Genomic DNA, 27,316 nt, shown 5'->3' with positions numbered 1-27,316 from the left:
AAAAGGCCCTATCCACTTAGTGACATGCAAGTCATAAACGGACTTTAAAGGCATCCACCACACTGCACTGTTTGGAAATTGCATGTTAACTCAGCTCTCTACCACCAGGAGAAAACACACAAGGGTGGAGTTTCCGCAACACAGTGCATGGTGGGATGTCTCTCTTCCTCCACACCCTCACTCTGTACTTTTTGCACCATTACCATCCCCGGCTGAGAGGATAGGTTTGAAACTAGTTCTCTGTCAAGGATACACATGAGTTGACTGCTATAAGGTGCTGGAAAAATACCTTATTAACCTGTCCTATGATTTTTGTCCCCTACATTTGCGGAAGCGCCCAATCTCTGCTTGTAGCACCTCAAACTGAAGCAAAAGTTGAATTATACCAAATTGATCGTGGATTTGTCCCTCATGGTAGCTGCCAGTTTTTTTCTGTTTAGAGAGCCTAAACAGCTGAAAAGTAGCTGTTTCCCTTCATTTTACTGCAGAAAAGAAAGATTTTATAATAAAACTTAAGCATTCACTCTTGCATTTCATTGTAAAAATTCAAATGCATATAGGCCATTTGCAGCCAAGTTCTGTAAATGATAATTATTAAAACACAATGAAATTATACTGGAATTGTTCATAAAATTTAATTTCTACAAAAATGTACAAATGGCTCAATTTACAGCAAAGAATACAATTACACCATCTGCAGGCTATTGCTAAAGAAGCCACAAAGTACATATGATATGAACACTGGCCAAGCTTTTCAGTTTAGCTGCTATGGCATCAATTGATATTACACATGTTGTATAGATTGAAACGGCTTCATCCTACAGCTCCCTTAGGAAACCAACCTTTTAAAAACCTGCTGTCAACCAGCTCCAAAACACAGCACATATGAGTCAGGTTACATCATAAACATTCCAAACTCAGACTTAATGTGACATCAAAACAAAATATGCAAAGGATGGTTTTAATCTATTACCTACCATAGTTGGCCAATGCCAATGGTGTCACTTAAAAATAGCTATAGCTTTTTTTTGGCCAATTCGGTTTTATTACACCATATATTCAGTTGTCCTTGAATTCTTATGTTTCTTTTGAAAATGTAATGTTAAAATCAGAAATGTTGCTACATTAATACCAAGATTTACAACCTACAAACAGGGATCCCACTTAAAAATATAAAACTGTCAGCAATACATTCTGATATATTCTATTTTCCAATAATCTATGTTGTGATGTTTGAATATTCTCACTAACCACTGACTGATATTCAAATCGCATTTAGATGCAAATTAATTACTTTCTATACAGTTTATTTATTGAATATCTGACCAGTTCAGCATGGTCTCTAATTTGTTTCCCTATATTTACCCATGTAGAATACATAATTGTTACTCACATTTCCAAAAGTATCAATAATATATTCCCTGTAGCCACAAAAGACTGCAGTAACATTAAATCAGGTATGTTAGCGTTATAGCTGTAAAAAATCAATGATGACTCATTCAGTTTCTGGTACTGTACCATTTAAAACCTACCACAAGGTAGTAAACAACATTCAGATTGACTTCAATGAAGGGCTAATCCAAACATTTAGAAAAGTAATTGGATTTTTTTCTGTTCTCCTAGAATACCTTTATCTTATTTGAACTATTCTTTTAAGGCATCTGTCCACATATCAATTTCCAATTGATTCTGTACTGATATTATTGGGTAATCTAGTTTTCAGTTTTCAGTTACTTTTAAGACTGTGAGGACATTTATCAACTGATGCATTTGAAATGTTTATAGTATTAGCAATAGCACTCATCATGCTATTTATAATTTCTAATGTGCTTTCTACCAAAGTAAATGCAAATTAAGAGTGGGCATGTGAAGTCATGCCATGTTGTTGAGATAAGAGCAATCCCTAATGTATTTCCAACTGTTCAGTCAAAAGCTCCCAAAATCTGTTTTAGTTCACTCAGGATCACAGAAGGCCGAGATTTCTTCATATATTTTATATTAAAAGAAATACAAAGTGAAGATTAGCAGTAGGAATACTGAAGAAATTGATGCATCACAGAATTTTCTTCCACCTTTAGGCACTCAGGGTCATGTTGCGGAGCACCCACTGTTGTGATCGGATTCCACTGCAGTCCCTCATGGTAGGAACCATCTTATCTTCCTCAGATGGTTCATCTAGACACTGATTACTGTTTACATGTCGCAGAGTTAATCTCTGGTGGATTGAGGGAGGGAGAAGAAAGCAATGAGCTGAGAAATGTATTTAAAACTGCATTTACTTTATAACAACAACAACAGCTTGCATTTATATATTACCTTTAACATAGTAAAATGTCCCAAGGCACTTCACAGGAGGGCTAACAATCAAAAATTTGACACCGAACCATATAAGGAGATATTAGGACAGGTGACCAAAAGCTTGGTCAAAGAGGTAGGTATTTAGGAGTGTCTTAAAGGAGGAGAGAGGGGTAGAGAGGTGGAGAGGTTTAGGGAGGGAATTGCAGAGCTTAGGGCCTAGGTAGCTGAACGCATGCTTGCCAGTGGTGGAGCAATTAAAATCAGGGATGCGCAAAAATTGGAGGAGCACAGAGATCTTGGAGGGCTGCAGGAGGTTACAGAGGTAAGGCCATGGAGGGATTTGAAAACAAGGGTGAGAATTTTAAAATCAAGGCGTTGCCAGACTGGGTCAGCAAACACGGGTGACGGGTGAACAGGTAGCAGAATTTTGGATAAGCTCAAGTTTACAACACCAAGGATACCTGTGATGGCCAACAGCTGTGCATTCTATTTTACTATGATGAAAGGGTTCCTGTACAGTGGCGCATATACAACAATAATTCTTCACAACTTTAAGTTTCAGGTTCAAAAATGTAACCATTTTATTCTTCCTTCCAACCTGTGAAGAGATCTAATTTTTTCCCTCCATTCCAGATTTTTAATAAAGCACATTAATTTGATTTCTGTAACCAGGACTGCATTGTTCAACATTACAGCAATTACTGGAGACCAGATGAATTATACTATATTCCATTATATTGGCAGTCTGTCCTTAAATTACATTTCAAGAAAACACACTTACCTGGAACTTATACCAAAAATACAAAAAAGTGTTACATACATTAACATCCAACAATTTCAAAACACCTCCATTTATCAGTTAATTTTCCAATACATCACTGATTGGCACATCACAGTAGTTTCTGTCATTTCTAGTGCATCTCAGGAAATGTTCAGATTGGTATTTGTAATAGAGCCACCTGGTGGACTACTGATGTATATAATAATAAAGCCATATGCAGTACAGTTCTTACCGGAAGCCATGTTGCGCTGTTGTCTATATATGCTGTGTCTCAAGATATTACAGAATTGGCGATGAGGATGCGACTGCGGAATTCCCTAGCTGAAATTTTTGTTGACGGATAATCCTGCCAACCGACAGAGGGACTGTTAGAGGTTCTTTGTTTTGCAGAAAAACTTAAAAATCTGAGGTAAATTTCGAGTACACCGTCGACGTTGCCAGAGTCCAGATGGTCGCGCCTATGGGAATAATAGGGCGCTTGGGTGAGTTCCATCGTGACCAAGAGACTTTCGGAGCATATGTGGAGTGGCTACAAATGTTTTTCACCGCGAATAATATCGTCGAAGTTCCCGGGCGGTTTTAAAAATGAAATGGGCTATTTGTTTGACTGAAGCAGGCCCCGAGATGTATGAAGCCCTGAAAAATGTGCTTGTTCCCGCCAAGCCAAAGGACGCGCCACAATAGGAGATCCTAACCAAGTTAGAACAACACTACAGTCTTGAGCCCCTGGATATTGCTGAAAGTTATGATCAATTAAATGATATGGGTCTCCGAGTACATTGTAGCTTTAAAAAAGCTATCCATTCGATGTCATTTCGGAAACTTTCAGGACCGAGCTTTGTGTGACTGCTTTGTTTGTGGGTTGAAAAATGAACATATCAGAAGTAAATTGTTGACAACCCCTAACATGACTTTTGACTTAGCTTGTCAGACAGCTATGTCGATGGATATGGCCGACCAATACTCCCGAGAGTTCCGCGCCATTTCCAGTCGTCAGACAATCGAGGTGAATCAGCTGCAGGCTAAAAGTAAAAGGCAGTTGGGCCCCGAGGCCTCAGCAACTGGCCAAGGTAACAGTGCATTGAAATCGTGTTATCGGTGCCTGGGACAACACATCGCTCAAAGCTGTCCATATGTGAAGGCAGAGTGTTTCTACTGCAAGAAAACTGGGCATCTTGCGAAGGCATGCCGACAGTAGAGTAAACCGACTGGCAATGCTAGATGTAGAAATCGCCAGACACTACATACCGTTGAAGAGAAGCAGCAGGACGAGGAGTTTCTGGAGATTCACTTCATCAGGAGCACGAAGATATCTAACAGCGATTTGCGAGGTATCGTCATCCAAGTAGATGTCGCAGGAAACAGGATACCCATGGAAATTGACACTGGTGCATCGTGAGCGTAATACCGGAATCACCATATCACGACAAGTTGCGTGATTATCGACTAGGGAAATCGAAGGCAGAGCTGCGAGGTAACTCAGGAGAGCAAGTCCCTGTAGTAGGAAGTGTCACCATACCAGTGAAATAAGGATCAGTGTCAGAGCTTGCCTCTCATAGTAGTGGCAGAAAACAGCCCTGCCTTGATGGGTAGAAATTGGTTGGGATCACTGAAGCTGGATTGGAATGAGATTTTTCGTGTGGAAGCAAAATTTGCATCGAAAGATGACATCATCAAGCAGTATCCGAAGGTAAAAACAGAAAATGTTGGAGATACTCAGCAGGTCAGGCAGCAACTGTGAAGAGAGAAACAGAGTTAATGTTTCAGGTCGATGACCTTTCATCAGAACTGGAAAAAAGCAGGAAATGGAACAGATTTTTAAGCAAGTGCCGGGGCTGGGAAAGGGGGTAGGGGATGAAAAAACAAAGGGGAAGGTCTGTGATAGATGGAAGGCCGGAGAGGTTAAGAGACATTAAGAGATATTCAAGGCAAAAGGAGATGGTAATGGGACAGGTTAAGAAAGAAAGGATGGCTCTAGATGAAGTGTGAATTGCGCTGGCAGAATGAAAGACAGCTGCCATGTGGGGGAGAAGAAAAAAAGACACAGACAAAAAGTGTGGATGAAAAATATATATGATAGAGGTCGAGGTTATGATCTGAAATTGTTGAACTCTATGTTGAGTCCAGAAGGCTGTAAAGTGCCTAATTGAAAGATGAGGTGCTGTTCCTCGAGCTTCCGCTGAGCTTCAGTGGAACAATGCAAGAGGCCGAGGATGGTAAGGTCTGAGTTGGAGTGGTGCGAAGAATTAAAATGACCGGCGACCGGAAACTCGGGGTCCCCCTTACGGACTGAACGGAGGTGTTCCACAAAGCGGGCACCCAATCTGCGTTTGGTCTCCCCAATGTAGAGGAGACCGCATCGTGAGCAGCAAATACAATATACTAAATTGCAAGAAGTACAAGTAAATTGCTGTTTCACCTGGAAAGGGTGTTTGGGGCCCTGGACAGTGGGAAGGGGGAAGGTATAAGAGCATGTGTTGCATCTAAGTGAAACAGCAATTTACTTGTACTTCTTGCAATCTGGTATACTGTATTCACTGCTCACGATGCGGTCTCCTCTACACTGGGGAGACCAAACGCAGATTGGGTGACCGCTTTGCAGAACACCTCCGTTCAGTCTGCAAGGGGGACCCCGAGCTTCCAGTCGCCTGTCACTTTAATTATTCGCACCACTCCCACTCAGACCTCACCATCCTCGGCCTCTTGCATTGCTCCACTGAAGCTCAGCGGAAGCTCGAGGAACAGCACCTCATTTTTCAATTAGGCACTTTACAGCCTTCTGGACTCAACATAGAGTTCAACAATTTCAGATCATAACCTCGGCCCCTATCATTTATATTTTTCATCCACACTTTTTGTCTGTGTCTTTTTTTCTTCTCTTCCCACATGGCAGCTGTCTTTCATTCTGCCAGCGCAATTCACACTTCATCTAGAGCCATCCTTTCTTTCTTAACCTGTCCCATTACCATCTCCTTTTGCCTTGAATATCTCTTAATGTCTCTTAACCTCTCCGGCCTTCTATCCTATCACAGACCTTCCCTTTTGTGCTTTCATCCCCTCCCCCCTTTCCCAGCCCCTGCACTTGTTTAAAAATCTGTTCCATTTCCTGCTTTTTCCCAGTTTTGACAAAAGGTCATCGACCTGAAGCATTAACTCTGTTTCTCTCTACACATATGCTGCCTGACCTGCTGAGTATCTCCAGCATTTTCTGTTTTTATTTCAGATTTCCAGCATCTGAAGTATTTTCTTTTTGTATTAGTATCCGAAGGTGTTCAGTGAAACGGGCAGTCCAAACCAAGACTTCAAGGCGAGTGTCAGAGTGCAGAAGGATGCAAGACCAGATTACTACAAGCCACAGCCCGTACCATTCACACTCGAGGAGAAAGTTTAGCAAGGACTCAAAAGACGAGAAACTGAGAACATTGGCCCAGAAATTCGGGGCGGGGGCTTCCCGCGGCACCGGCCGTTGAGCTGTAGGGCCCCGTGGAATTCCGATCCGGGGCCTGGTCCAGCTGCCGGCGCGCAGTGCTTGCGTATCCCAGGGGCGCAGTTAGTTCGATGCGTCCCCTGGGATCACGTGGGCCATGGGCAGCCAATCAGAGCAGGGAATGCTCCATTCATAAGTCTTGACAGGAAGTGCTGTCAAGACTTATAAATACTACGGCCCCAAAATAGCACTAAACCTTCAAATAAATTTTTTAAAAACCACATTTTTTAAATAAACTATAAATTACATGAAATAACTATTTTAAACAATAATTTAAATTTTTGAAAAAATAATTTTATATTCTAACGGGGCTAAAAATAAACTTACCTTGTTTTAAAGTATTTAAAAATAATAAACCTGTGGAAAAAATGTTTTAATTTTAATTAATTCACCACTTACCTTGTAAAAAGCAGACCTTACGCCTGCTTTTATATGTGTAAATTCTGCAGACTTGCCCTCCCGGAAAAACCTGTAAAAAAAACCTAAGTTTGATGCGCACGTGCAGCCTCTCCCGCGCACGCGTTCGACCTCTGAACCCCTGCTTTTAGAGGAACGGAAGTGCCGGTTTCCCGCGCATGCGCAGTGCATGCAGGAAACCGGCACTTCCATCGGGCCTACGGGTGAGTACCCCGTGCGTACTCACCCGTGGAGACCCGAATTTCTGGGCCATTATCTCTAAGGTAGATCTGAGTAATTGGGCTACACCCATTGTTGTTGTTCCCAAGTCAGATGGTAAGTTAAGGTTGTGTGGTGATTATAAGGTAACCGTAAACCAGGTTCTAGAGTGTAATCTACCCAATACATTGCTAAATGTGGAAGATTTGTTCACAATGCTGACAGGTGGTCAGATCTTTTTGAAGTTAGATTTAACAAATGCCTATCTACAACTTGAGTTAGATGAAGAATCCAAGTCATGCTTGACTATAAATAATCACTGAGGCCTATATCAGTTCAATAGGCTAGGATTTGGAGTGTCTCCTGCCCCTGACATATTCCAAGGGGTGATGAACCAAATATTGCAAGGGATTGAAGGGGTAGTGTGTTATTTGGATAACATACTCATTTCAGCCCCAAACAGGCAAATTCATGATGAGATGCTGAATGAAGTGCTCAAACGGCTAGAGAAACACGGTGTACGAGTGACAGCTCACAAGTGTGAGTTGTTTCAAAACTCAGTGGAGTACTTAGGGCACAGAGTAGACAAAGCTGGTTTACATCCAACCAAGGGAAAGCTGGATGCAATCAGAAATGCACCCACTCTCAAGAATGTTTTTTAAAATTTGTTTATGGGATCAGGGCGTCGCTAGCAATGCCAGCATTTATTGCCCATCCCCAGTTGCCCTTGAGAAGGTGGTGGTGAGCCGCCTTCTTGAACCGCTGCAGTCCACGTGGTGATGGTACTCCCACAGTGCTGTTAGGTAGGGAGTTCCAGGATTTTGACCCAGCAACGATGAAGGATCAGCGATATACTTCTAAGTCAGGATGGTGTGTGACTTGGAGGGGAACTTGGAGGGGAACTTGGAGGTGGTGGTGTTCCCATGCGCCTGTTGCCCTTGTCCTCTAGGTGGAAGAGGTCGCAGGTTTGGGAGGTGCTGCCGAAGAAGCCTTGGCAAGTTGCTGCAGTGCATCTTGTAGATGGTACACACTGCAGCCACAGTATGCCGGTGGTGGAGGGAGTGAATGTTTAAGGCGGTGGATTGGGTGCCAATCAAGCGGGCTGCTTTGTCCTGGATGGTGTCGAGCTTCTTAAGTGTTGTTGGAGCTGCACTCATCCAGGCAAGTGGAGAGTATTCCATCACACTCCTTACTTGTGTCTGTAGATGGTGGAAAGGCTTTGGGGAGTCAGGAGGTGAGACATTTGCCGCAGAATACCTAGCCTCTGACCTGCTCTTGTTGCCACAGTATTTATGTGGCTGGTCCAGTTAAGTTTCTGGTTAATGGTGACCCCCAGGATGTTGATAGTGGGGGATTTGGCGATGGTAATGTCGTTGAATGTCAAGGGGAGGTGGTTAGACTCTCGCTTGTTGGAGATAGTCATTGCCTGGCACTTCTGTGGCACGAATGTTACCTGCCACTTATCAGCCCAAGTCTGAACGTCATCCAGGTCTTGTTGCATGCGGGCATGGACTGCTTCATTATCTGTGGAGTTGTGAATGGCGCTGGATACTATGCAGTCATCAGCGAACATCCCCATTTCTGACCTTATGTTGGAGGGAAGGTCACTGGTGAAACAGCTGAAGGTGGTTGGGCCTAGGACACTGCCCTGAGGAACTCCTGCAGCGATGTCCTGGGGTTGTGATGATTGACCTTCAACCATCACAACCATCTTCCTTTGTGCTATGTATGACTCCAGCCAGTGGAACGTTTTCCCCCCAATTCCCATTGACTTCAGTTTTACTAGGGCTTCTTGATGCCAGACTCGGTCAAATGCTGTCTTAATGTCAAGGGCAGTCTCTCACCTCACCTCTGGAATTCAGTTCCTTTGTCCATGTTTGGACCAAGGCTGTAATGAGGTCGGAAGCCGAGTGGTCTTGGCGGAACCCAAACTGGGCATCAGTGAGCAGGTTATTGGTAAGTGCCGCTCGATAGCACTGTCGCTCATTTTTGGGTCTTTTGAATTATTACGAAAACTTCCTCCAAAACTTGGCTACATTGTTACATCCACTGAATGAGCTGTTCAGAAAACAGGGCCCTTGGAAGTGGTCAAAAGAATGTGACACAGCATTCAAAGAGTGTAAAAGCCAGTTAGTAGAGAGTACCATGTTAGTTCACTATGATGTATCTAAGGAGATCAAGCTGGCTTGTGACACCTCTCCGTACGGAGTTGGGGCAGTGATCTCTCATGTACTAGATAGTGGGGAGGAGAGACCAATTGCTTTTGCTTCACACACTCTCAGTACCAGTGAGCGGAATTATGTGCAGATCAAAAGGGAAACTTTGTCATTGAATTTTGGGGTCAAGAAGTTTCACAAATACTTATTTGGTCATAAGTTCACCATAGTTACTGACCATAAGCCCCTGGCAGCAATCTTAAGAACATAAGCAATAAGAGCAGGAGTAGGCCATGCAGCACTCGAGCCTGCTCCGCCATTCAATAAGATCATGGCTGATCATCGACCTCAACTCCACTTCCCTGCATGATCTCCATGGGGGAAAAATTGTGTTGCGCCCTCTTAGGGGCGTTAACTTCGCCAGGGTGCTACTTCTAGCGACCCAAAATAATTAGGGCCCCACGGCTGAAATTCATCGGTAGCGCCCTGCCTCCCTCTTGGGGCGCTGCGAGGGAATACATGTCGCGCCACGGTACTGCAGGCCTTCCTCCCCTTCTTAAAGGGGAAGGGCCTTGCACAGCGTGACCCGGAGCCCAGCTGGACCACCGGGGATCAGAGCACCGGCAAAAGAGCCCAGCACTCAAGAGAAGTGCCAGGCCCATGGAGCGCAGACAGCACTCCGCTGGGGGGGGGGGTAGGGGGACGGTCAGGAGGTCAGGGACAGCAACGGAGGAAGGTGCTGGCAGGCGACCAGCAACAAAAATGGCCGCCCGGCACCTCGCCTTTAATTAGCGCCGCCCCGCCGCAGGTAGGCCCCCCTGACCCCGTCGGACATAGCATTCGGCAGTAAGTCAGGGGGCGCTACCGAAGATTGCGAGCGGGGCGCTGTGCACGCCGATGATGTCATCGCCAGTGGCGCAGCACCGCAGGGCGCTAACGGATACCGCTGCCGCTAACCTCCCGCTGAATTTCGTGGGAGGTGTTGGCGGTGCCGCGCCCGGATGCTAGTTGCACCCTCTTAGGGCGCTAACGGGAGGCGCAAAGCAATCAAATTTCTCCCCCCATATCCCTTGATTCCCCTAGAGTCGAAAAGTCTATCTATCTCAGCCTTGAATATACTCAAAGACTCAGCGTTCTCCGCCCGCTGGGGCAGAGAATTCCAAAGATTCACAACCCTGTTGTGTATATATGCCGTGTCTCAAGATATCACAGTATACTTGTTTCAGGACTCCAAAATTGATGAAGTACTTTCTGATGCACAGCACAACTTTATCATTTTCTTTTGAATGGATAATAGGGCAAAGCTTCACATTTCCCCTCAATTTGAAGAAAAACCATTAGTGTCCCTTGGGAACATGCTACTGTTGATAATTAGCATCTCAGTTAATGTACTACGGAACACTGCAGACACTTTGTATCATTGGAAATGTTTGAGCAAAAGCAAATAAATATTCCAGAGCTTCAAATTTACTTTTTTTTAAAATACAACAAAAGAAATGGGAAGGATCTTTTTGCGCAAGTCTTATAACACACGAGGGCTGATTTAAGGAATGTGCGCACCTGATACAGAGCTTCAACAACCAGAAGCACATGTTGAGAATTTACAGGCACAACTCCATATTTTTTTTCTCCATTTATTTTACTGGATGTAAAATTGTGGGGAACCCACATCTGCAACTTCCTGATAGACCCTCCTGGGAATCCAGGCTCTGCACCAAAAGCATGCATTTGTAAAATTAGCCCCAAAGTGTATTTGGGAAGGATTTGGCAGGTTCAAAAAGGAAACTATGACAGTATTCAAGATAGCACTTGCATTACCTTTCATAACCTCGGGGCAACCCAAAGCACTTCACAGCCAATTAAGTACTTTTGAAGAATAGTTAATGTTGTAATATAGGGAAACGTGGCAGCCAATATGCATACATTTAAGAAATTAAGTCCATATTCTCTTATAATCACTCTGTTTACCTGAATACAAATTAGTTTCACTCAGCTTAAATAAATATTGCTATATCATGTGGCATTTACCCATACTGCTGCATTAATCCATACTGTATGCAATGACATAATTCTTTGCTCCCATGCAATTCAGAAAAATCCATCCTAAAATCATTATTCAGAAAATTCCATCCTAAAATCATTATTCAGAAAAAGTGACATCCCTTTGCTGCTACACAATGAACAGAAAAAAGATAAAATCTATTATTAAAAACCTTGTGTATGTAATATTGGACAACTATAGTATTCAAGTGAGCTTCTAATGTTGTGTGTGTAATATTGGGTGATTATAATATTCAAGTGAGCTTCTAATGTTGCTAATACAAAAGCAAAATACTGCGGATGCTGGGAACTTCTGACGAAAGGTCATCGACCTGAAACGGTAACTTTGTTTCTCTCTCCACAAATGATGCCTGACATGCTGAGTATTTCCAGCATTTTCTGTTTTTATTTCTAATTTTGCCAATTGGTCGATGCTATCCACATGCTATCAAGGACTGATCAGATTTTGGAAATAAAATCTATTTTCAGCTGCCATAATAAGTTTCTCATTCTCTCATCTGTTAATCTTACACCTTGGACATTTTATCTGCTTCTTCCCTCATTGAGTGCTCCAGGTCTGCCCTGCTCAACTCCCTCTCTTTCAGACAAACTGTAGCTGCTCCTGCTCTGTTCTTTACAGCTACCAATGTGGTAAACCACTGTCATACCTGTCTGTGTCTGTATGTGTATTCCACTAGGTACAGGTCTGGACATGCCTCGGCTGACTCCTCCCACTATTCCAGGTATATAAGTGACTACCTCCCAGTCCCTTAGTATTCTGGACGGGTCGACCACTCGAGACAAGACCTTCATTCTTTAGTTAATAAAAGCCTGATTGTTACTCGCTCTACCTCAGTCTTTTGAGTAATTGATGGCGCATCAATTTTATTAACTAAATTTTTTTATAATGGAGAAGATCCTCACACCAGCATGCCTGGACCTGGACAGTCGGGAAGCGGACGCTTCCACCAAGTTTGCTCACTGGCTCACGTGCTTCGAGACATTCCTGACTGCCTCCACTGCGGTCGAAACGGATGCAGACAAACTGTCTGTCCTGTTCTCCAAGGTGAACCACCGAGTGTACTCAGTCATCCGGGACGCGACCTCGTACACAGCCGCCCTCCAGCTCCTCAAGACCCAGTACACGCGCCCTGTGAACGAAGTATACGCTAGGCACCTTCTGGGGAGTCGCAAGCAACAACCTGGGGAATCGACTGAGGAATACCTCCAAGCACTGTCCGTGCTTGGCCGGGCCTGTGGGTGTAAGGCGGTAACGCCCACTAAGTACACGGAGGAACTGATCCGGGATGCCTTCGTAGCGGGCCACAGGTCCAACTACACCCGACAGCGACTGCTGGAGCAGAGTGACCTCACCCTCGACAAAGCCTCCGACATCGCACTAACGCTGGACGCAGCCTTCCGGGGCATGGATGCCTACTCCTCTGCACCGTGGACGCCGCGGGGAACGACAACCTGGGACACGGTAGGACAGCCCCATAGCACCGTGCCACCCCAGCCACAGCCCAACAACGGCCCAACTACCGCAGCAGTATCCCAAGGCCAGAAATGCTACTTCTGTGGCCAGGCCAAACACCCCAGAGCACGCTGCCCGGCGAAGAATGCGACCTGCTCGGGCTGCGGAAAAAAGGGACACTACGCCAGCGTCTGCAAGGCCAAAGCCACCCCGAACGCCAGCAGCGCTGCGTGTGGGCCGTGCGAGCCGCCATCTTGGGCCCCCAACAGCGCTGCGTGTGGGCCGTGCGGGCCGCCATCTTGGGCCTCCCCAGCCATGTGCGAACCACCGCAGCAGCAGCCATCTTGGACGACTCCAGCCACATGGGAATCATGGACGCCGCCATCTTGGACACCAGCCGGGACGCAGCAGACCGCCAACCCCCCCCCCCATCTGATACTCGCAGCGACACACCGACCCCTACGCTGGCCTCTGTGACGCTGGACCAAACGAGACCGCACCAGCTAGCTCGGTCCAAAATGGACGTTAAGGTAAACGGCCATGCAATAAACTGCCTTTTTGACTCCGGGAGCACAGAGAGCTTCATCCACCCCGACACGGTGCGGCGTTGCTCTCTCCCAGTCCTGCCTGCGCACCAGCGGATTTCTATGGCCTCCGAGTCCCAGTCAGCGGACATTGGCGGCTACTGCGTGGTGACACTAGTAGTAGACGGGACTGTGTTCAATAATTTTAAACTCCTGGTCCTGCCCGACCTCTGCGCTGCCGTTCTACTGGGGTTGGATTTCCAGTGCCACCTCAAAAGCGTTACGATGGCGTACGGTGGCCCCCTCCCCCCACTCACAGTCCGCAGCCAGCAGCCTCCAAATTGCCCGCCGCGCACCAGATGCAACCTCTCCACACTCAGAGTCCCACCCCCCCCACTGTTTGCTAACCTCACCCCCGACTGTAAGCCCATCGCCACAAAGAGCAGGCGATACAGTGCCGGGGACAGGGTTTTCATCAAAACCGAAGTGGAACGCCTCCTGAAGGAGGGGATTATTGAGGGCAGCTCCAGCCCCTGGCGAGCCCAGGTTGTGGTCGTTAAGACCGGCGAGAAACAACGCCTGGTCATCGACTACAGCCAAACAATAAACCGCTACACCCTGCTGGATGCCTACCCACTCCCCCGCATAGCTGACATGGTCAACCAGATCGCGCAGTACCGCGTCTTTTCGACCATTGACCTGAAATCAGCGTACCACCAGTTCCCCATCAGCCCTGAAGACCGCCAGTATACTGCTTTTGAGGCAAACGGCCGCCTCTATCACTTCCTTAGGGTTCCCTTCGGCGTTACCAACGGGGTCTCCGTCTTCCAAAGGGAGATGGACCGGATGGTCGATCAAAATGAGCTGCAGGCCACTTTCCCTTACCTAGATAATGTGACCATCTGCGGCCATGACTTGCAGGACCATGACGCAAACCTCGAGAAATTCCTCCGCACCGCCCAACTCCTGAACCTGACATATAACAAGGAGAAGTGCATATTCCGCACAGACCGCCTCGCCATCCTTGGCTGTGTTGTGGAACACGGGGTCATCGGTCCCGACCCGGACCGGATACGTCCCCTTATGGAACTCCCACTGCCCCACTGCCTAAAAGCTCTGAAGAGGTGCCTAGGGTTTTTTTCCTACTACGCTCAGTGGGTCCCCTACTATGCAGACAAAGCCCGTCCGCTGATCAAGTCCACCTCTTTTCCCGTGACGGCAGAGGCCCGCTTACCCTTCCACCGTATCAAGGAAGACATTGCCAAAGCCACCATGCACGCAGTGGCGAATCCATCCCCTTCCAGGTGGAAAGCGATGCGTCCGACTTCGCTCTGGCCGCCACCCTTAATCAGGCGGGGAGACCTGTGGCATTCTTCTCACGAACCCTCCAGGGCCCGGAGACCAGACACTCCGCGGTCGAGAAGGAGGCCCAGGCTATCGTGGAGGCTGTGCGTCATTGGAGGCACTACCTGGCCGGAAAACGATTTACCTTGCTCACTGACCAGCGTTCAGTTGCTTTTATGTTCAACAACAAGCAGAGGGGCAAAATCAAAAATGACAAGATCTTGAGGTGGAGAATCGAACTTTCCACCTACAATTACGAGATCTTGTACCGGCCTGGGAAGCTCAATGAACCCCCAGATGCCCTATCGCGTGGCACCTGCACCAGCGCGCAGATCGATAGGCTGAGGGCCCTCCACAATGACCTCTGCCACCCGGGGGTCACCAGGTTCTTCCACTTCATCAAGGCCCGCAACCTGCCTTACTCCATCGAGGAGGTCAGGACCATGACCAAGAACTGCCAAGTCTGCGCTGAGTGCAAACCGCACTTTTATAGACCAGACAGAGCCCACCTGATAAAAGCCACTCGCCCTTTCGAACGCCTGAGCGTCGATTTCAAAGGGCCTCTCCCCTCCTCCGACCGCAATGTGTACTTCCTCAACATCATTGACGAGTACTCCCGGTTCCCGTTCGCTATCCCCTGCCCGGACATGACCAGTGCCACGGTCATTAAATCTCTGAACAGCCTCTTCACGCTGTTCGGTTTCCCCAGCTATATCCATAGCGACCGGGGCTCATCATTTATGAGCGACGAACTCCGCCAGTACCTGCTCGCTAGGGGTATAGCCACAAGCAGGACCACCAGTTACAACCCCCGGGGGAACGGACAGGTGGAAAGAGAGAATGCAACAGTTTGGAAGGCCGCCCTACTAGCCTTAAAGTCTAGGGGCCTTCCGACCTCCCGCTGGCAGGAGGTGCTCCCCGATGCGCTCCACTCGATTCGGTCACTGCTCTGCACTGCCACCAATGCCACCCCTCACGAGAAAATGTTTGTCTTCCCAAGGAAGTCCACATCGGGGACATCGTTACCGCCATGGCTGACGTCCCCAGGGCCGGTACTACTGAGAAGACACGTGAGGGCCAATAAAATGGACCCCCTGGTCGAGAGGGTCGACCTCCTCCACGCCAACCCCCAGTACGCTTACATTGCATACCTGGACGGGCGGGAGGACACAGTCTCCATACGAGACCTCGCACCCTCGGGGACCGCTGTAACCCACTACCCATTACCATCCCCCCCCACGACCCAATATCCAACCCCAGCAGCCGGCTCGCCTTGGACCGTCACCCACGAGGACTACACTCCAGGGCCCCAGCCTACACGGGACGCGACGCCGGAAGCTCCACCAACCCTGCCGTTGCCACGTCGATCACAGCGGCAGACAAGACCTCCGGAGAGACTCCAATACATGAACTTTTAAATACACTTCACCCCGCCGGACTCATTTTTAAACAAGGGGTGAATGTGGTAAACCACTGTCATACCTGTCTGTGTCTGTATGTGTATTCCACTAGGTACAGGTCTGGACATGCCTCGGCTGACTCCTCCCACTATTCCAGGTATATAAGTGACTACCTCCCAGTCCCTTAGTATTCTGGACGGGTCGACCACTCGAGACAAGACCTTCATTCTTTAGTTAATAAAAGCCTGATTGTTACTCGCTCTACCTCAGTCTTTTGAGTAATTGATGGCGCATCACTCCTGCTCTGTTCTTTACAGCTACCCTCAGGGACTCCAGCCACCACTTTCCAGATATGGCAACGACAAGACCTTCAGCCTGAAAATTCCTCGTGTCCGATACTGGGACCATGTACAAAACTGCAAGATCCCCGAGTGAAAAAGTAATGTCATTGTTCTAATTATGAGTTGCCGTGACAATGGACCCATTTTCTTCCACAGAGAGCAATGACTCATTAAGCTGCTTATAATAATGACAATGTACACTCAAGCATCACAGGAAAATGCTGGCTATTAGTGAAGTATATGTTGTTATCTTTTTCTGAGTGGATATACAAAAGAAGAAAATATACACAAATTAAAATTTCCTCGCAACAAAAGGATGCTAATAGGCAACACTCAAGAAACGTTTTTTCAAAGTTATTAAGTTTTACATTAAATACAACGGCCTAGAAATTCGGTTTTGGCGCAGCGAGGGCTTTAGCGCCGGAAGTTAGTGCCGGCACTAAGTCCCCCTGCGCGCGCCAAAAATTCAGTAGCGCCGCGCCCAAACGGCTGCCGGCGCTACTGAGGGGTCTCAGCGCCTCAAAACTGGCGCCACGCACCGTATTGCGGCGCTATTCCGGCGCTGCGGCGCCCGCTGCGGTGCGGCAGGCTCGGGAAGTGCAGGCCTCCTCCTTCCGTTAAGGAGGAGCTGCCTGCACCCGGCCGCGGCCCGCGATAATCTTTTTAAAAATGAGCCCGGCACCTCGGACAAGTGCCGGGCTTGCTTCTGTTCCGGGGGGGGGGAATTCCGGGGGGGGGTGGGGGGGGAAGTCCGGGGAGGGAATTCCGGGGGGGGGGGGAAGTCCGGGGAGGGAGCTGCGGCCAGGTGGCCGGCGGGAAAGCGGCCGGCCGCCGCGGGGCCTTTAATGCGCCGGCGCAAAGTTCTGTAAGGCACCTCTGCCAGAACGTTGCTTGCGGCTGCCACGGGCGAGGCGGCCGCAACTCAATTTCCGAGTTCGGGCGGGTTACCATGGCAACCGGGACGCTGCGCACACCGATGATGTCATCGGTGCCGGCGCAGCGCTACCGGCCTAATGCCGATTTAGGGCCCCTGTCAATTTCTAAACTGGCCATAACTTCGGCGCTAGGCCCTCTAGCGCCTCAAAAGCGGCGCTAAGGCCAGTGAATTTCTAGGCCAACAAATACACTATGCACAATAACTTTCATTTTTGAATTCTAAGCTTTATTCAGTGGATGTTTCTCAGAATTATGGGTTATGGTATGAAGTAAAATGTATTATTTAACATTATAGTTTAGTTCTAGATCAAGCAATTCACTAGGGTGAAAATCTAATAAAGATGGAAGAAAACCACTTTGCTGGTCAAAATTTTAATTTTATTTCACATGAATGCCTAATAAACCTTACCAAACTAGACAACACATTGTTAAGTTGGAGCTTTTCTGGCCTATGATGCAAAGTTAACCATCCAGTAAATCAGGAGCTCCAATCCTTTACTTTTTTTTAAATCCATATTTATTTTGCTTTCCTTTTTCTCTTGCCATCTTATCAGACATTTTGAAACCATTGGGTAGGAGGGGGTTTGGGCCATATTAATAGTACACTGGACGGTGCCAAGACAGGTTTTTCCCATCATAGAATTCCAGTGTAAAATTTAAATGTAAACAATTCCTCTACATATCTCTGCGATAGCCAATACATTAAAATATAGACAGCACAAAATATAATAAGTATATATAAAAACATAAAAGGTAGGCCTATACTGTTGTGTCTGTGTATAATAAGACACAGACTGCAGGAGAACGGTAGAACAGGTGTTTACTCAACGGGGCTCACACTGGAACTGATCTGTACAGATTACTACTCAGTACTATATACAGGTGTGGTCACTGCCGGTACTGCAGTATACATGAGCTGTAAAAGATAGTTCCCCCCTTAAAGGTATATACATTACAATTACTACAAAATCCATGCTCACTTATGAAAGGCAACTGCTCAATACTTAGAAGTCAACAGACAAAAACTTGGACTGGGATAAAAACATAAGAAATAAGAGTAGGAGTCGGCCATATGGCCCCTCGAGCCTGCTCCGCCATTCAATAAGATTATGGCTGATCAACTGGGATATCGAACTGGGACTGCAATCAACTGCTTTGGTCCTACTTTAAATATATCCTTCAAGTACTGAGAAAATTGAGGTGCTCAGAGATACTTTAAATACAACAGTCTATAAGATCTACTGACTTTTATATGGAAAAAAAACACACAGAAGAAAGCAATTTCTGTTCACCTTATCTCCTTTTTCTCTCCTGGTCCTTTAAATGACTTTACTTTCTGGCAGATAATTTCCATTGCAGAACTTGCTCAGTTTTTGGATTGAAGTTGAAATGCCATCACTTTTATTGAAAAAAAATTGGTGAGCAAATAGCCACTGAGTTTCCTTAACAAGATTTAACCGTCTGCTATTTACTTTTAAGAGAAAAGGCTGGTAGATGCTATTATTCTGTATATTAACGTACTGTAATCTACAAGTGTTAAATATTTTGCTTCACCATTTTTAATTGTTACAATTTATTTTCTCTCTCCACTTATGTTTTATTATGTCATTTACTATTCTTCAGCCAATTATGTGGCCAAACTTTTAAGCGAGAGAAATGCCAGGCCTCTACTCTCCTACTAGTTAGTAATAAAGCATTGGGAACATGCCATTGGGGGAAATGTCCAGAACCTTCGATTCCACCATGCTGCCCCAAGTGTTATACATTTGGAACTCTTACTATTTATTTTAAGCCTGTATAAAGACATATTAACTACAAATCTTACCAAAGAATCAATATAAGCTTCAAAATAAAGGCTAAAATATCAACAAATATATTTGTAACTTAGAACTAACAGTGTGCAGAAAGTATATCACAGAGCAGTACACAGATCTCCAAATTTTCCTTCCACATGCCATTCAATCCATAATGCTCCTTCCTTCCATAAGCCACTGCATCCCACTCTATCACAAACTCTAACCAACCCATGACATTGCTTTCAGAGAAATGACTGCAAAGTTTTCTCCGCTCCCACATCCCTACCAAAGATACATCAAGAAAAACTTGAGTGCAGCTAAGTTTACCTCCTACATTATTCATCCTTATCATGGTCTTTCTTGGAATAACAGATCCATGATCCCAGCGGCTCAGAAACCACATTCCACAGAGTAGTCTTTACCTGTACTTAACCTTATTACAGTGATTTGCAAACTTGTCTTTGTGGAAGACTCCCTGCAAATACTAAAATGCTCACAAGGACTCTCCTAACTTCAAAAAGACTATATAGGACCTGAATTTGCTGAAAACATGCACCACATTAATAACGCATCTACAGCGTACGCCATTATGATGCAGAAATTCCAGGAAATTATGGTGTGTGAATTATGCTATTGTGTATGCCATGCCATAATTTGCTGTGATTTTTTCCACAGAGACCTTTGCTGAAAACGCTGGAACAGCTAATTAACATAGTTTCACCCCTGAGGTGAGGTTAAGTTTGCTGAATTAACAGCACTGTGATCGCCACAGGCACTTGGACCATTACAGAATGGTGCAGGAGGGCTCAGAATCAGTAAAGTATTCAATCACTCAGCATGTTGCCTGAAGGTAACATCTTTACTGACTTGTTCTAGGATCTTCAAAACCTCAATTAAGTAATAAAGTAAGTGTTTTTACAGCCAGGCATGTATTAATTTTCCTTTGACTGATGTTATATTTATATTAATATTTAGTGAGCTTGTGTGCTAAGCATCAATTGAAACTGGTAATGAAATATGGTTAGGGAATCGCATGCAGTTCGGGAGGACAACCCCATGTATGTAAGTCCCTTCTTAATACCTTTTCATATATTTATAAACTCATCAATCAAATCAAACCTGACCTGGGTATTCTCTCTATACATACTGCGACTCATCCCCACGTTATCAGATCAGAGCCATTGCTTCTAAACATGTTCCTGCTAAGTAACCTGTTGTTCTGTTGTGTCGGGCCCTGGTACCTTCGATGTGCATCAGATATTGACAGCACCATTCCTGATCCACCACTATGTTCATCATGGAGTATTCTGAATTTAAATAAAGGAAACTACGATGGTCTGAGGCGCGAGTTGGGTAGGATTAATTGGGGAATGTCAATCAAAGGGTTGACGGTGGATAGGCAATGGCAAACATTCAAAGACTGCATGGATGAACTACAGAATTTGTTCATCCCAGTTTGGCATAAAAATAAAACGAAAAAGGTGACTCAACCGTGGCTAACAAGGGAAATTAGGGATAGCATAAGATCCAAGGAGAGGACATACAAATTGGCCATAAAAAGCAGTAAACCTGAGGATTGGGAGCAGTTTAGGATTCAACAAAGGAGGACAAAGGGATTAATTAAGGGGAAAATAGAATATGAGAGTAAGCTTGCAAGGAACATAAAAACTGACTGTAAAAGCTTTTATAGATATGTGAAGAGAAAAAGATTGGTGAAGTCAAGCGTAGGTCCCTTGCCGTCAGAATCAGGGGAATTTATAATGGGGAACAAAGGAATGGCTGACCAATTAAATACATATTTTGGTTCTGTCTTCACAAAGGAGGACAAAAATAACCTCCCAGAGATGTCAGGGAACATAGGGTCTGATGAAAGGTAGGAACTTAAAGAAATCAATATTTGTAGGGAAATGGTGTGAGGGAAATTGATGGGATTGAAGGCCGATAAATCCCCAAGGCCTGATAATCTACATCCTAGGGTACTTAAGGAAGTGGCCCTAGAAATAGTAGATGCATTGCTGATCATCATCCAACATTCGATGGAATCTGGCACAGTACCCATGGATTGGAGGATAGCTAATGTTACCCCACTATTCAAAAAAGGTGGTAGAGAGAAAATGGGGAATTACAGACCGATAAGCCTGACATCGGTAGTGGGGAAAATGCTAGAGTCCATTATAAAAGATGTAATAGCAGAGCACTTGGAAAAGTGACAGGATCAGACAAAGTCAACATGGATTTACAAAAGGTAAATCGTGCTTGACTAATGTACTGGAATTTTTTGAGGATGTAACTGGCAAAATAGATAAGGGAGAACCAGTGGATGTGGTGTATTTGGACTTTCAGAAGGCTTTCGATAAGGTCCCACATAAGAGATTAGCGTGTTAAGGCACATGGGATTGGGTGCAAGGTATTAACTTGGATAGAGAACTGGTTGGCAGACAGAAAGCAAAGAGTTGGAATAAACGGGTCTTTTTCCGAGTGGCAGGCAGTGACTAGTGGGGTACCGCAGGGATTGGTCCTTGGACCCCAGCTATTCACAATATATATTAATGATCTAGACAAGGGAACTAGATGTAGTATCTCCAAATTTGCAGATGACACAAAGCTGGGTGGGCGTGTGTGCTGTGAGGAGGATGCCGAGAAACTCCAGGATGATTTGGACAGGTTGGGTGATTGGGCAGAAGCATGGCAGATGCAATTTAACGTGGATAAATGTGAGTTTATCCACTTTGGTGGCAAAAACATGAAGGCAGATTATTATCTGAATGGCAATAGATTGGGAGAAGGGGAAGTGCAACGAGACCTAGGTGTCCTTGTACACCAGTCGCTGAAGGTAAGCATGCAGGTGCAGCAGGCGGTTAAGAAGGCAAATGGTATGTTGGCCTTCATAGCGAGAGGGTTTGAGTACAGGAACAAGGATGTCTTGCTGCAGTTGTACAGGGCCTTGGTGAGACCACATCTTGAGTATTGTGTGCAGTTTTGGTCGCCTTATCTGAGGAAGGATGTTCTTGCCATGGAAGAAGTTCAGTGAAGATTCACCAGGCTGATATCTGGGATGGCAGGAATGACGTATGAGGAGAGATTGGGTCGATTGGGCTTATACTCGCTGGAATTTAGAAGAATGAGAGGGGATCTCATTGAAGCTTATAAAATTCTGACAGGACTGGACAGACTAGATGCAGGAAGGATGTTCCCGATGGTCGGGGAGTCCAGAACCAGAGGTCACACTCTAAGGATAAGGGGTAGGCCATTTTGGATAGAAATGTGGAGGAATTTCTTCACCCAGAGAGTGGTGAACCTGTGGAATTCTCTACCAAAGAATGCAGTAGAGGCCAATTCATTAAATATATTCAAGAAGGAGTTGGATATATTTCTTAAAGCTAAAGGGTTCAAGGGGTATGGGGAGGAAGCAGGGACCGGGTACTGAATTTGGATGATCAGCCATGATCGCAGTGAATGGCAGAGCAGGCTCGAGGGGCCGAATGGCCTACTTCTGCTCCTATCTTCTATGTTTCTAATTATTTTTTGCAGCAAATTGGCATGGCAGATGAAATTTAATGCAGAGAAGTGCAAAGTGATGCTTTTTCAAAGGAATAATCAGGCGATGCAATATAAACTAATTTTAAAGGGGTGCAGGAAATGAGAGACCTGGGGGTTTACGTACACAAATCTATGAAGGTAGCAGGACAAGTTGATCAAGCTGTTAAAAAAGCATATGCGATCCTTGGCTTTATAAATAGAGGCATAGGGTACAAAAGCAAGGAAGTTATGCTAAACCTCTATAAATCACTGTTTAGGCCACAGCTGAAGTATTGTGTCCAATTCGAGGCACTACACTTTAGGAAGAACGTCAAGGCCTTGGAGAGGATGCAGAGGAGATTTATTAGAATGGTACCAGGGATGAGGGACTTCAGTTATGTGGAGACATTAGAGAAGCTGGGATTGTTCTCTTTAAAGCAGAGAACATTAAGGGGAGATTTAATAGAGTTGTTCAAAATTTTGAGGGGTTTTAACAGAGTACATAAAAAGAAACTGTTTCCACTGGCAGGAACCTGAGGATACAGATTTAAGGTAATTGGCAAAAGAACCAGAGTGGAGATGAGGAGAATTTTTTTGATGCAGCGAGGTGTTATGATCTGGAATGCACTGCCTAAGAGTGGTGGAAGCAGTTTCAGTAGTAACTTTCACAAGGGAATTAGATAAATACTTGAAAAGCAAAAATTTGCAGGGCTATGGGGAATGAGCAGGGTAATTGGATTAATTGGATAGCTCTTTCAAAGAGCCAGCATAGGAACAATGGGTAGAATGGTCTCCTTCTGTGCTGTACCATTATATGAATTTTCCACGGAAGGATCGTGGAGCACAACATTCTAACTCATGGGGCTGGATTTTCCTAAGCCCCTGGAGTCGGGTTGGAGGCGTGCGGGCGATAAAAATCGGAGATCCGGGGGTCCCGACCCCATCCCGCCTCCATGTCAATTTCATCGGAGTCGGGTTGCCGACAAGTGCTGGAACCCGACTCCCAGAGGCGGGAAGGGATTAAAGGCAATTAAACTGCCTGTTAACAGGTAGTTAACAGGTAGTTTTTTGCCTATTCGCGATTTTTATTGCTGGTTTGTGGGCTTCCCGACAGCTCCAAGCCACGAAAAGTTTTCGAGGCGGGATGTGGGTCTGAGGTCTTGGAGGGGTCGAAATGCCCAGTGTTCAGGTGAGTGAGGGGTGCAGGAGTGCAAAGGTAAGTGTTTTGCAAGTGTTTAAATAAGTTTAACTTACTTTTACTTAGCTTTACAGGAGTCCTGCATTCCGGTGTCAGGAGTCGGCTGCAAGAACCACAGAAGCTCCGATTTTTAAAAAAAAATCAGCATCTTGGTTTCTGCAGCAAAATGATTTTAAAGTTATCCTGAGAAAGGACTGAGGCTGAATTAGCAGTTTTTCAGTGCTTGACAGCTTCAAACAGCTGTTAAACACTGATATTTCATCTGCAAAAAGCTTTTGACAGATGAAATGTCAATCTCTGACGTCACCTGTTGCCGGGTGGCCCTTAATTGGCCTGCTGAGCCCACAGGGCGGGCTCAACAAGGTCAATCAGAGGAAAATCCAGTGGGTTGGCCACATCTCCATGGAGGCGGGACAACAAGCCCGAATGTGGGTTTCCCACCTCCAACCCGCCCCCGTAGCAAAATCCAGCCCATGGTGTTTGTCGGCAGTATTGCCACTGATGTGAATTTTAGGCCAATATCAGCTATCCAAAGGAACACTGTATAAAGTATTTTATTAATATAGCAACAGAAATAATGCAATACAGATAAATATATACCAAAGTTCAGAAATATGATGATATCAGGGACCTCCTAGGATATCGTCAGTTTGAACATCTATGCTTTATTATCCTGAATCTTTCCCACACTCCATGCTTCAACCTCTCTAATTAGGTTTTCGTCCCTATGCAGCACTGAAACGGCCTTAATAAAAGTCTTAAATGACATCCTCTGTGACCGTGACCACGGTGCATTATCCCTCCTTATCCATCTTGACCTCTCTGCAGCCTTTGACACGGTCAACCACGCCATCCTCCTCAAACGCCTCTACTCCATTGTCCAGCTAAATGGGACTTCACTCTTTTGCTTCGACGCTTACCTATCTAATTGTAGCCAGAGAATCTTCAGCAATAGCTTCTCTTCCTGGACCCACACCGTTACCTCTTAAATCCCCCAAGGATCTATTCTTTCTCCCTTCCTATTCCTAATATATATGCTGTCCGAAGACATGACGTCAAGTTCCACATGTACACTGACAACACACAGCTATCTCTGTCCACCACCCCTCTCGACACCTTCACTGCCTCTATATTGTCAGCCTGCTTGTCTGACATCCAGTCCTAGATGGGCTGCAATTTCCTTCAGTTAAATATTGGGGAGATGGACGCCGTTGTCTTTTGTCCCCACCACAAACTCAGGGTCCTGACGAAGGGTTTCGACCTGAAACGTTGACTCTATTTCTCTCTCCACGGATGTTGCCTGGCCTGCTGAGTTTTTCCAGCATTTTCTGTTGTTGTTTCTACTTCTTTGATGTTGTGTCAATTTTTCTCTCATTACAGTTCAGTGAAGTGCCTTGGGACATTTTCCTACATTAAAGGCAGTGTATAAATGCAAGTTATTGTTGTTTTGCATTTAGTCCCTATTTTGCTTCCTGTCTTTTTACATAAACTTTCTGCTTAACATACTCAAAGGCCCATTTTCTCCCAGCCGATCAACTTCTTTATTCTGTCATTGCCCATGTCTTTTCCATGGTGACCACTCTGGCCTTTTGTCAAGTCCAACATTTCCAAGCTCCATGTGCTTGACTTCTCTTGCCTTCACACCTTTGTTTATAGCAAATTAGTTTTGGTACAATCTATATGATTATCAAAGCATCTGAGTAACAGTCCCAAACATACCACGTGTAATCTTAGTGTATTGATACTGTGCCAGTGCCTGCAGGATCCTCGAGGCCTCCTACTCACTTTGAGCACAAACCTCTAGTAAGTTATTGTTTTATTTTTTTTTTAATCATGATTTATTTGCAAAATTGCATTTCCTTTTGCTCTCAACATGTAAGCAGTTCATCTTCAGTCCCACAGGAAGTGATTCTTTCAGCCAAAATTAACAACCATAAAGTAATAAAGCTTAAAATATGCATAATGACTGAAAATGCAAGCAAGCATCTGTTACAACTTCACAGGGAGAAGTTTAGTAAGTGTTCAATTATGCTGCAATGGATATGGGATTACATCCCAGTACAGGTCAAAGGGCAAACTATCAGAACAACATCTCTGTATGTGATTTTATAAGAACATAAGAACATAAGAAATAGGAGCAGGAGTAGGCCAATTGGCCCCTCGAGCCTGCTCCGCCATTCAATAAGATCATGGCTGATCTGATCCTAACCGCCAATCCACTATGACAGGACTATCTCCTGAATTTAACAGCATTAGACACACGAAAACAGGAGCAGGATCAGGCTACACGGCCCCTGGGCCCGCTCCGCTACCCACAGGGCCATGACCTATCCGAACCTAGACTCATGTCCAAATTCCTGCCCGCTCCCCGTAACCCTTAATTCCCTTTTCTACTAGGAAACTGTCTATTTCTGTTTTAAATTTATGTAATGATGTAGCTTCGACAGCTTTTTGGGGCAGCATATCCCATGGACCTACCACCCTCTGAGTGAAGTAGTTCCTCCTCATCTCAGTTTTGAAAGAGCAGCCCCTTATTCTAAGACTATGCCCCCTAGTTCTAGTTTCACCCATCATCTGGAACATCCTCCCTGCATCCACCCGATCCAACCCCTTCATAATCTTATATGTTTCAATAAGATCGCCTCTCATTCTTCTGAACTCCAATGAGTAGAGTCCCAATCTACTCAACCTCTCCTCATATGTCCATCCCCTCATCCCCGGGATTAATCGAGTGAACCTTCTTTGTACTGACTCGAGAGCAAGTATGTCCTTTCTTAAGTATGGACACCAAAACTGTATGCAGTATTCCAGGTGCGGTCTCACCAATACCTTGTACAACTGAAGCAATACCTCCCTATTTTTATATTCTATCCCCCTAGCAATGAAAGCCAACATTCCATTGGCCTTCTTAATCACTTGCTGCACCTGCATACTAACCTTTTGAGTTTCGTGCACCAGGACCCCCAGATCCCTTTGTACTTCAGTACTTTCAAGTTTCTTGCCATTAAGATAATAATGGCATATATTATCACTTGCAACATGCTTTAGCAAAGGGAATCATGGTGTAGACATGAGAATTAAGTGTCGAAAATTTAGCTGAAAATATCCATCCTAGCTGTTGGATACGTAACTCTCAAAAGAATCAACAGTGTAAAAATTGGCTATGGCCAGTTCTCTGGTGCATATCCAATGGCATGTATTGAGCACGTGCCCCAACTGGGAGGCCCGAGGCTTGATCTGAAATTGGACCTTGGGTTTCATTTCAGTAATTGGCTGCCTGTTGCGTCATCAGAGGCAGCTCGTCTACTGCCAGTATTCCAATTTATGCATCGGCAGCCCTAATTTTTTTTTTTTTGGGGGGGGGGGGTGGAGGACAATGGGAGGGGGGCTGATCATGGGCTAGCAGA

General features: G+C 45.4%; 1 protein-coding gene across 2 annotated transcripts in view; it reads right to left on the bottom strand.

Moving 5' to 3' along the window:
- Positions 1-620: 620 nt before the first annotated feature.
- Positions 621-27,316, bottom strand: part of galnt13 (polypeptide N-acetylgalactosaminyltransferase 13) — a 685,563-nt gene continuing 658,867 nt past the window's right edge. Inside the window, exon 12 of one of the 2 annotated variants that reach the window (XM_085986311.1) lies at positions 621-2,215. In XM_085986311.1, the coding sequence (XP_085842437.1) occupies positions 2,075-2,215 (141 nt within the window). In that variant the 3' untranslated portion in view covers positions 621-2,074. The remainder of the gene's footprint in view (positions 2,216-27,316) is intronic. The other variant, XM_085986312.1, reaches the window with a different exon arrangement.

The sequence above is a fragment of the Somniosus microcephalus genome, chromosome 4, assembly GCF_052327205.1.
Source record: "Somniosus microcephalus isolate GS21.2 chromosome 4, FLI_Smic_1.0, whole genome shotgun sequence".
In the NCBI taxonomy this organism is placed as follows: domain Eukaryota; kingdom Metazoa; phylum Chordata; class Chondrichthyes; order Squaliformes; family Somniosidae; genus Somniosus; species Somniosus microcephalus.
This window is presented reverse-complemented; position numbering and strand designations above follow the sequence as displayed.